Source organism: Harmonia axyridis, chromosome 6 (genome assembly GCF_914767665.1).
Source record: "Harmonia axyridis chromosome 6, icHarAxyr1.1, whole genome shotgun sequence".
NCBI classification, from domain to species: Eukaryota; Metazoa; Arthropoda; class Insecta; order Coleoptera; family Coccinellidae; genus Harmonia; species Harmonia axyridis.
In genome coordinates, this window is record NC_059506.1 from 20,431,915 (window position 1) to 20,443,838 (window position 11,924).

General features: G+C 34.1%; 2 protein-coding genes across 2 annotated transcripts in view; one reads left to right on the forward strand and one right to left on the reverse strand.

The window, feature by feature from the left end:
- The window catches only part of LOC123681988, a 47,161-nt gene that overhangs the window by 11,600 nt on the left and 23,637 nt on the right, over positions 1 to 11,924 (forward strand). The gene's annotated exons all lie outside the window — the stretch shown is intronic.
- On the reverse strand, positions 610 to 2,177 carry LOC123681986. Its single transcript, XM_045620363.1, has one exon. It carries the CDS (start codon positions 1,654 to 1,656, stop codon positions 652 to 654), a length of 1,005 nt encoding a protein of 334 aa, XP_045476319.1. The 5' UTR covers positions 1,657 to 2,177; the 3' UTR covers positions 610 to 651.

Consider the following 11,924-nt stretch of genomic DNA (forward strand, 5'->3'; position numbering starts at 1 on the left):
TCTGGATATTTATAATAAAAATAAAAAGAAAATAAAAAGTTGACAAGTTGAAAACACAGACAACAAAACTGTCAAAGACAATAAATTAATAATTCTGGACGGTTGTCACAACGAGAATAAACAGGAGATATTAAGAGTATATTTTCCGATTGAAGAAGGTTTTTTTATTGCGCTGAAGTCTTCAAATTCTCATGGTTTTAATATTCAAAAATCAATGCAAATTGAACTGAAACGAATGTTTTGTAGTTTTTCAAGTTTCGTCCACATAACCTTACATTCTTTAGGTGAATTACTGTTGAGCTGAATTATAGCTGAATTTTTTAATGGATCAAATAATAATTATTATTATTATTATTATTATTATAATTGAATACAGAGTAGAGGCTTTCAAGCCTATGAAACTCACCAAAAAATAATCATATACATACACATTATTGAATAAACAACCAAATAACAGAATCAATATACTAAAATTAAAAAGAAAACTAAATAACAGAAATTAAAAATCCCAGAGAGTAAAGAGCACAACAAAAATTAATTAACACCGACACACTTCACTGAAAGTTAACCTATATTATTTGCATTGGATTTTTTTTTTTGCCGAGATAGAAGCCAGGTTCGTGTACAAGATTGTCCATTCCTCGAAGAGAGCTACAAGCTCCCAGATGAAGAAACACCAAGAGAAGAAACGATGGAGGGTTCGCCATTTATATATTTAATTGTGATATGCTTTTCACCTTTATCCAACCTATTTTTGAGTTCTTCACGAGTTCGGTTGAGTTTTTCAACTTGCTCGCGTGATTTATCATCAGAAATATGGTAATTCTTCAGGGCAGGATTATCTAAGATCAATCTTCTACTTTTCAGCACTTTGAGGGGTGTATGAAAATTGCTGAAGCATACCTTAACTGGTCGACGATTATTACTAGCTCTACCGATCCTGGTAACTGAAACAACAGTATCACATGCGGAATTATCGATAGAATTCAAGATTCCTTTAACCACCTCGACGTCATCAGCATCATTGCCCTCAGGGATGTTCTTAATTATGATATTGTAGGATCTCTTGAGCCTTTCCAAGATTTCTCTCGAACTAACAGCATCAGAACTACCTGAAGCAACACCACTCACAGAGTTTTTCGCAGTGACAACCATATTGCCAATTTCTCCAATCTTTGACTTCAAGGATGAGATTTCACTCAAAACAGAATTGTTAGTTGTGTGCAAATCTGTTATACTCCGCTGACACTCGGAAATAGCGGAATCATGCTCACGCAGTAAACTGGAATTTCTCTCGACCTGTTCGGAACATTTCTTTATCTGTTCACATAGGTCAGTTTGAGTATTTTTTATTAATTCGATGTCTTCCGCGATTTTATCAAGCTTTGAAAGTTTTTTAATTATCAACGCCAAGGGATCCGACATACTAGCTTTTTCAGCAGCAGAAACGCCACCACAATTACAAGAGTAGCTACGCAACTTTCTCACCGTATTCCGACACGAGGGGCAAGAAAACCCTTCCCCCGACTCCGACTTGTATTCTATGTCCTTCAGGTTGACACAATTTCCATGATAAGTTCTATTACAAGTAGAGCACACAAGTTTATTTTCTTTAGTTCCCACGTTTTTGAAGCAAGTTGGACATGAAACAGGCATTTTGAGTAAATTCGCTGATGTTCGGATATAAATACACAGGGAAAAAACACTTTTCACTTTCTGAGGCCGACCAGAAAGACTTCGATCAGACAAACACAGGTAGGCCTAGGAAAAAGCAAGGTAACCCCACAAAGGAAAATAACAAAGGAAGTTATAATACAAAAATATTTACATCAATCGAATTTATGTTCAGCTAGAAAATGGAAAAACATTAACGTGTATGTTCTCCCTTAATAACCGGGCCTCGATATGCTTATCAGAAAACGCAGATGACTGGGTACAGATGGATATTATTTACGTTCCACTTACGAGCAAAAAATGAAATTGAGTTGTTTATAATTAATATTCAAAAGCAATAAATTGAAACATATCACCTCAGAACAACTCTGAAGCTCACAGGAACACCCTTATCTGTCACCTGAATACACTAAATCAATAAATTTTCAATAAATCACTCAAAAAATCACAATAATACTGCACAATTCAAAAGTACGTGTATGTGTCACGATTTCAATGGGACAATGATAAATAATAAATAAATAAATAATTTATTGAATCTCTTAGGACAAATTATGTATGAGATAAGTCAGTTAAATACAATATAATGCGACATATACTGGCACTAATAAATAAATATGTAGATATATAAAAGTACAATATACAGATAATATAAATATAAATACAAAAAAAAAAAAAAAAAAAGAAAGAAATTTGACATCAGGACAGTTTGTCATTCAGAAATTCAGCAACACTATAAAAACATTTTTTCAAAAGCATTGACTTAACAGTTTTTTGTACCCTCGAGAGTCCAGGCGTTTAACATTTTTGGGAAGGTGATTAAAAAACTTAATGCCCTGGTATAGTGGAGAATTCTCGAACTTGGTAGTTCTATGCCTTGGGAAGCACAACATATCATCATTCCTGGTGCCATAACTATGATGATCCGAAAATTTTGACATCAGGGAAATGTTATCTCTAACGTATATCAGGCAACTCAAGATAAATATACAAGGGAGAGGCAAAATTCTATATTTTAAGAAAGCGGGTCTGCATGACTCAAGCGGACCCAGACCGAGCATCATGCGAACAATGCGCTTTTGCGCAATGAAAATTCGGCCGGCATCTGTCGAATTTCCCCACAGATTAATGTTATAACTGATGTTACTGTATACCAGGCTGTAATAAACATTAAATAAGGATGTCAAAGGAAGAAAATTTTTCACTCTATTTATAGCAAAGTATGATTTGCTCAACTTTTGCTGATTGGTATTGTATTTCAGAAACCCCGAAAAAGAAATGAATAAAATCGAAAGCTTGGCAAGGAAAAGAGAATATTTATTTTATTTTCCAAAAAATCGAGTCGTTTGACCCTCATCAATTGTTGACAATTGAGTGAAATAAAGGCTCGTAAAAACAAGTTTTGAATTATAAGTGAATATATTTATATTTGTCAGATGTGATTTATTTCAGCAACTTCGATGTTGCCAATTTGTGTAGAATTTTGAGGAAATAAATTATAATGAATATAAATAGATACTAAAATGAATACGAATATGAATAAACTCTACATTTTCAATTCTGCGGTCACCTAGAACGCAACAGTCGCATGATTGAATAAGCGGTCAAAAGCTCCGGTTTTGGGTCATTGCTCTCCTCATTTTTATTCTCTTTCAATTAGAGATGCATTCAAGTCAAACTAGTTCGATATTACTAACAAACTTGACTAGACTTGAAAATAAAACTTTTTATTTAAAAAGGTTTGACTTGATTTGATGTCTGTATCTTTAGGTTTCGCTCGAAATCAAACTTCTTCAAACAGTCTGTCTGAACCTGTACTCTGCCATTCCGCAAATTAGTTATAGTTCATATTTCATGTGTTGTGCCTGAACTCGAAATGTCTGAACCTGAACTTTTTTCATGTAGCACATGTAGCTCGGAATGCGAACTAAAACATAGTGAAGCTAGGTTAGGGCTGCCATAAATGTTGGAACATCGACCGGGACAAGTGGCACTAAAATAGGTTAAAATACCACTCAAAAATTAAAACCTCATCTGAGAGGTATTCACTCATTAATAATCCAGGGTTTCTATAAGATTATTGAGTTTTTTGCACTTAGTAGTTGAATTATAACACATTCCCCAAAAAATAGGATTTATTCAGACATATCCACTGAAGTAATTTATAGAGAACAAAAATAATATCAACTCGCAATAAAAACAACATAGTCGCAACAATAAACAAATAGGTGTGGTACCCTTTTTTTTAGGCTTGATCCTCGGTGCCATTTTTTTAGCCCATTTATATATTTCAAAGTTTAGGCCTTTCCAATTAATTTTTTTCTCACATAAATATAAAATTCTACGTTTGTCATTTCATACTGTAAGTTGTTTCTGCGTACTCATGAAAACCTTTCATCATTCGACCCTCTCAGAAAATATCGAAAAATATTTGAAAATTTTAAGACCAATAGACTGCACAGAAATTTACATCATATCGGCGGAAGTGGAAGAAGTTTTGTGAAGTATGTGCGCTGGACAACCGATAATTATGATGTCTTTGGAAAAAATTTCTTCTAATGAAAAAAAACTCGCCTTTATTTTACTTCGAAGTAAGTACCTATTTGAGTTATCCGCACTGACAGCGAAAATATTTCATATAGAAATATTAAGGTCCTCTAAAGATTCAATACAAAATGAAGTGATTGTATAAGACAATATATTTGGCCATGTGTCCAATTTTAATAATTTTATTTTCAATCCTTCAGTTTCAGAAAAATAATGTTTGAGCAACGGAAACAGTATTTCAGCTTTATGATTACTGGAATCCGTTGAGATTCCATGAAAACAAATTTTGTCTCACCTACCCTATATAAGGAAATATGAATCTCAAAACGGGACAATTGAATAACTGACCGGGACAGGGGGACTCAATGATCCAAACCGAGACATGTCCCGACGTACCGGGACGTTTGGCAGCCCTACTCTAACCCTATCTAAGTTCTTCGTATGAAATTTTTTGTAACTTGACTCTAATGATCTTTTTACCAAATTTTTCATTATATTAATTTTTTGTTGCATGCTGTGATTGCTTTAAAAATTTATCCATCTATTAGTACTTATCGGTTTGGTGTACCAATCTGTAATAATACCAGAGTTTTCTCTAATTATCAACAAATCCAAAAAAGGCAAACTATTATTTTTCTCTACTTCAAGTGTAAACTCTATTTAATGATGGTAAGAGTTGAAAACATCTAAAATGTGTTGTACTTTATCATATGGTACCAACAATAATGTAATGTATCATCTACATAGAATTTAATGAGAGGAATGTAAAATTTAAGTGTTTCGATAACATAATAAAAGATCTCATTCATAACTAAATTAGCGAAAGTTGGGCTTGTTGGTGCACCCATTGCAGTACCATAAAATTGTATATAAAATTCCCCTTCATACACAAAGTAACCACCTTCGAAACAAAGATCAACTAATTCTAAGAACTTTTCTCTACTGAGATTTGTATGGCAACCAATAAAGCTCCATCTTTTCTTGATGATACTGACAACAAGTTCTTTTGGGATGCTTGTAAAAAGATAAATAACATCCAATGATATAAGTATATACCCTGGTGGCACTTTTATATCTTTAAAATTGTGGTCAACGAAAAAGAATCTTTTAGATTAAAAATGGAAGTAGACAAGGTAGAATTTAAATTTTAAATTCTACCTTCTATTTAAATCCAAGGCTTATGAGAAAAAGATCCAAAGTTCAGATAACAAATCCAAAATGATGTGGTCAATAGTAAATGATGTAACAGAGGAACAGAATAACAATGTGGTGTTGAAGGGTCACCTTCTGAGGTGTCGAACAAATTTTCCAAATTTTTTGATTCGCTTGTTCAACAGTTGGCTAAGGAAATTACTGATATTCCTTTTGTAAATCATTCTCCGGAAATAATGGAAATATTCACCCTCACGCCTGAAGAAATTGTTCAAATAATTAATAGTTTCAAAAATAAACATTGCAGTGGCTATGATGAGGTGCTTCTGTCACTGATCGAATCTTGTAGCGATGAACTGAAAACTGTGATTTCTTTCAAATTTGGAATATTTCCAGATCAGCTGAAATATTCGTTAATAAAACCTATTTTTAAAAAACTATAGACCCATAAGTCTTCTCCCTAGTTTTTCTAGGATATTTGAAAAATCAATGTCGGCAAGGCTTTTAGAATTTTTTATGAGAAATAGAATATTTAGTGAATCTCAACATGGTTGGGGGTAGGTCTCCGATCACAGCCATTTTTCAATTTACACATGAAATATTAAAAATATTGGAGGATGATAAGCTGGGTTTAGGCTTATTTATAGATCAATCAAGGGCATATGATTTCCTCAATCATGATTATCTTCTTCAAAAACTTGAAAGAATGGGCATTCGTAATGAGGTGAAAAAGTGGTTTGAGTCCTACCTCGGAGGTCGTCATCAAAAAGTTGTTATAACAGTATAAGGTGTGTTGTCTGAATCAGAGTTCACAAAGGTTGAAACACGAGTACCTCAGGGTAGTGTACTGGGCCCGTTATTATTTATTCTATATGTAAATGATCTGTGTATATTGATTGAATACCTCTTGATTAAAAAATATGGCCATAACTGATTTGAACACTGTGAAAAGGTGGTTTGATTGGAACATGCTCTCGGTGAATATGAAGAAGACACACTTCCTGCCCATTTCTTTGACCATTAACTCATTGCCTGATTATGACTATCTTTGTTTCGATGGTGACAGGATCAATCGTGTAGAGTTTACTAGGTATCTTGGAGTCTATGTTGACTGTCACCTCAGGTGGGATATTCACAGTGTAGAGTTGCACAAAAGATTGAGGAAAATTTTATATAAGATCCGCGTAGCGAGGGAAATCTTACCATGGGATTTGCGTTATACCGTGTACTACGCCCTTGTACAATCGGTCCTCCAGTATGGTATTAGTGCCTGGGGCGGTCTTGTGGGAAGATATTACCTCATTATTGAGAGAGCGCAGAAACGGTTATTAAAGGTTCTCTTTGAAAAGACTATCCTATTTCCAACGGAGATTTTGTTCCGGGAGCTGAGTATTCTTGATCCCAGACAACTTTATTTGAAGACTTTGATAACCTCTATTCCGAAATATCGACACAGGCTTGACTTTATGGATTCAACCCATAGAACGCGTCAAGCTGAAAATGGGATAGTGAGAGGTCCAAGAGTGACCAGAGAAAAATCAAGATCTTCGCTTCTCTACAGGTTACCCCAAATTTATAATGTAATACCATCTTTTCTTAAGATGCCGCAGAGCTTTCATTCCCTTAAAAAACACACAAAATCCTGGTTACTCGACAGTTTTGGAAGACAGGCAGCTCATGAATTGTTTTGAGATTTTCAGATGTTCATAATAGTCAGTAAGCCAGCTCAGTATTAATTTGTAATTTAGTGTAGGACTTACCTGTATGTTGTTTTAGAGGAGAATACATTTTGTTTTGTTCTGTTGATTCCTCGAGCGGGCTCAAATACGAGCTATTAATTGAGCTTACTTGGGCTCGCGGGGGGAACACAGCTTGTACGTTATGGAGAAATAAAGTATTATTATTATAATTATTATTACTTGCTTTGTGGATGATACAAACGTATTATTAGAAGGTGAGACTTTTTTGGTTCTAAAGGAGAAAGCTGATGAAATTTTCATAATAAATAAAAATTGGCCCTGCTCCAATAAACTTAAAATAAATGAAGACAAAACTGCAGCATTAATTTTCAGTACTGATAAATCGCGTCGAGATCTGGATGACACCTTACTGCTCGGAAATAGAAATGTAGTAATAGAAAAATCAACAAAATTTTTGGTCTACATGTTGATAGATTTTTGAAATGGTACGACCACATTGAGTACTTATCAATCAAACTCAGTAAGATTAGTTTTGGCATAAGAACATTGTCAAAGTATGTAAGTGAAAAAAAATTAAGGATTGTATTTTTCGCAAATGCTGAGTCGATTATGAGGTATGGAATAATTTTCTGGGGCAGTAGTTCTGCGGTAGATGTAATTTTCAAAGTTCAAAAAAAATTGTTAGGATTATGTATTATATGTCATTCAGAGAGTCTTGCAGAGGAGTGTTAAAAAAGAACGGAATTTTAACTCTGTACGCTTTATATATATTTGAGCGTTTAGTATTTTTTCAAACATAGAGAAGTGTTTGAAGTTCATACAACTCATCATAATTATCAGTGACGGAAAAACATCCATCTTACATGTGCACAAAATTGTACAATGCACTTCCAAGTAATTTAAGAATTTCAAGTATCCTGAATGTGTTCAAAAAAAGACTGAAAAACTCTCTTATAAATATTGAGCCATATTCGCTGAGCGAATACTTTTAGGTTACTTAACTCTTGTAGTTACCTATATTTTTTTGTGACGTCTATTTCATTTGATCTCTGTTATCGTGAGGATTCCTTGAAATAAAGTTATTATTCATTTATTTATTTATGACGCCAAGGAACTTCTGAGTAAAATTTTATCGAATTGAACCTCGATGTCAGCCTTTGTTTTGCACAAATTCAACATAAAAGTCTTATCTACATTTATAATGAGATTGTTCAGAGTGCACCAGGATTGAAATTGATGCAACACCGCCTTCACCTTAGCCTTCAACACGTCATGGACAACTATACATGCATTGTTCGCATAAAGGAATACTCTCCCATCCTTTATGGATAATGGGGGATGATTAATGTACATAAAAAAATAAAAGGCCCCAAGATACTTCCTTGGGGAGTACCATGATATGAACTGAAGTTCGGCGAAAGATCATTGTTGAACCTAACGCTAAAATTACGCTAAAATCACTCAAAAATGAGTACATAATGTCAGGGGATTCAAGAACACCCAAGCAGTCCATCTTTTTCGCAACAAACACTCCCCAAATGCGAATTTTGGGATCAAAATGTCAGGATCGTTTGTCCATCGTAGGTCCACGTTTGTCCATCCAATAATTTCATTTGTCCAACCCCAGAAACAAAAAATCGACCATTCGAAATTACGCGAAGTCTGAAGTTGGACCCCAAATCGAAAAAGAGGCACATCACATACTCCCCACCATCAAGTCCTCTCTGTACTTTACTCAATACATAGTCCAAAATAGATAAGTAGATGGTCCAAAAACATTGTGCTCTTTTGAGAGTCCTCGTATGAAACCGTATTGACTTAGTTGATTCTGTTGTACCATCAGCAACTTCCCTCATCATTAAGGTCGAGTTGTACGAAACAACGTTCATCAGTAGATCAACAGAACTGTTAGTTATTGGTGATCTCAGTTCAAAGGAACGGGCGTTGTTCCAACTCATATTGACTTTAGTTCAATTGATCGGCGATTTCTAGTGACATTTCTTGGCAGTTGGTGTGAAAATTGACAGATTACGCATTGAATTCGTGAATTATGTTTGCCGAAATTGATTTAACAACAGAATTAACAGAAATTGCGAATAATGCCGCAAAACATTTCACTTAATCCAAATCATATTATATTGATAATTGATGTGTTGAATTTTGATAGGATTGGAAGTCTGTGACAACCACAAAACGAAAAATATAACTGAAAACAATGCTGTAATGAGTTCATTACAGCACTGTTTTTAGAACTGTAATGAAATCATTACGATACTGAAATAGAAAAAATAACTTCTTTGCTTGTCATATAAAACTTGGTTAGGTTAGGATAATATAAACGTTGTCATGAACATATGGAGGATCCTAAAAAATTTGCAAGAACCACAAATTTCACTGCAAGAGAAGAAAATTTGTTGTTAAGTTTGGTGAAGAAATATAAGGAATTAATTGAAACTAAGAAAACAGATAAAAACACTAACAAAATAAAAGATGATTCCACTTTGTAAAATGATTTGAGCGTTCTCTACACGTCTGTCTCAATCTAGGATTTTGTATGTTATCAATTAGCTCCAAAAAATCTTCATCATCAGTTAATTCTCCCAAAAAATCCATTTTATATAATATATAAATATGAATAACTTTTGATTAATATACCAATAATGTCAAAAAAATATATAAATGGCAATAAAATGAAGCATAAAGCTTTTAACAGTCAACATAGATAAGTAGACAGTCAACTGAACTGCCTTTGAACCGACAAGGTATCAGCGTTCAACTGATCTTGGTTCTGAACTGTAGATCAATAGTGGACGAGGTTGGTATAACGTAATTATGTCATTGAACCACAGTCAACGTTGAACTGTTGGTGAACTTGGAATGTACAACTGGCCCTTAGGCTCTTAAAGAATCCACGAGACAGGAAGAAGCAAAAGAATGTTAAACATTCAGGAAATTTGGCTTTAGATGATGTTCTGGAGATTGCCAAACAAATGAGGCCTAGGTCCCTGGCAAGAACATTAGCTGGATATGTTAAAGAAATCTTAGGTACTTGTCAATCAGTTGGATGTACTGTAGATGGAAAACCACCACATGACCTTATTGATGAAATCAATGACTTGAAATCCCAGACTTAGTGAGCAACATAAATTTCTCAAAAAACGACATAATCCGTACGGGAACGACTATCAAGATTTTTTAACACTTCTTGAAATTTTCCTACATAAATTGAGTTGTTGATTTCCGTCGCCAGAAGTGAAGACATTTCGTATTTGCATTCTTTTAACAATCTTATTGGAACATCGTCGGATCCAGTAGAATAGTTATTTATAATACAAGTGCAGAAGGCATTGATATTCTTCCACGAGTTCAAAATTCAATGGAATGAACGAGTGGTAGAATGAGCCTTCTGTACGAGTATTATACAGGGTGTTTCCTAAACATGCGGCAAAAATTCAGGGGGTTGTTCCTTGGACTATTCTAAGAATATTTTGTCCTTTGATGATTTTTGAAAAACCTATTTGTTTCGAAGATATAGGGGAAACAAAATTTCAGATAATAACATTTTATTATGAAAAATTACATGAAAATTCAACTCAACCTACAAAAACTGTTGAAAATGACCACCTCTAGCCAGCATACAAGCATCCAATCTTCTCCTCATTGACTGCCGAACCCTTTCAAAAACACCAGGATCATTTCTCATTAAGTTACACCCAGCAATGATCCGATTTCGCAAGTCTTCCACATTTTCTACTGGAGTGGTATAAACTAATGATTTTAGATGGCCCCATAGGAAATAATCTAAGGGGTTTAAGTCCGGGGAACGAGCAGGCCATAAATGAAATGCATGTCAGTCATCTCGGTGTTTGTATAGCGATTCATAATAGTCGAAGATAAAATGTTAATTGCTAATACATCACAAAACGAATTCAAATGAAAACCGTGTTTAATCTGTATTCCTTTACCATCTGCACTTATCAATTTTTAGTCAAAAAACTGGCCGTTTTTAGTAATTGGAATGTTGTTAAACAAATTTAAAAATAAATTGTACCTACTTAGTAAACACAGTGCGGTACGCATTTTTATTTAAACTATTATTAATTTTAAAAATATGAAAAATGTTGTTCGCCCTGTATCTTCGAAACAAAGAGGTTTTTCAAAAATCATCCAAGGACAAAACATGCTTAAAATAGTCCAAGGAACAACCCCCTGAATTTTTGCCGCATGTTTAGGAAACACCCTGTATATTATTTTCTCTAATTCATTGCATTTTCATTGAAAATAATGAAATATTTCCATAAATATATTTTAGTGATTTTTGCATTGAAAAATGTTGGTTGGCAGAACTGATTTCTTTAAGGCAAATTGATGAATTGACAGATAAAGCCGTGGCGGAAAGTTCGGAGTACCAACATAGAATAATAAAATATAACCATGAAAACTGTGCGTTTCTGATATATTCTCGCACGATTTTGTTCTACAAGATGTGGAAGAATGAACGGAATAACCACAGAATTAGAGAAAATTTGTTCTTTAATGAAGTTATAATTTTAATAATTTCATCTGATGTAACAGGAGAGAAACGCAGCGAATTCGAATGAGTGGAGCCAGATTTAGTACACGTTGTTGACAAATTATCACCAAACACCTCACGAAATTTATGCTCCACATCTGATGAGAAATGTGATGCAAAGTCATCTGGTTTTAATTGATTTGTTTCAACCACAATCCCGCTTTGCTTACCTAGCTCCTCTTTCACGATGTTCCATATAGCACGTTTCTTATTGTCCTCCTGATGTATAATTGCCAGAGTTTTTTTTCAGCCTTTTCATGTTTCATATTTGCGATTAC

Coding starts and splice junctions, on each gene's coding strand:
- LOC123681986 (XM_045620363.1), bottom strand. CDS start 1,656: ATGCCTGTTTCATGTCCAACTTGCTTCAAAAACGTGGGAACTAAAGAA.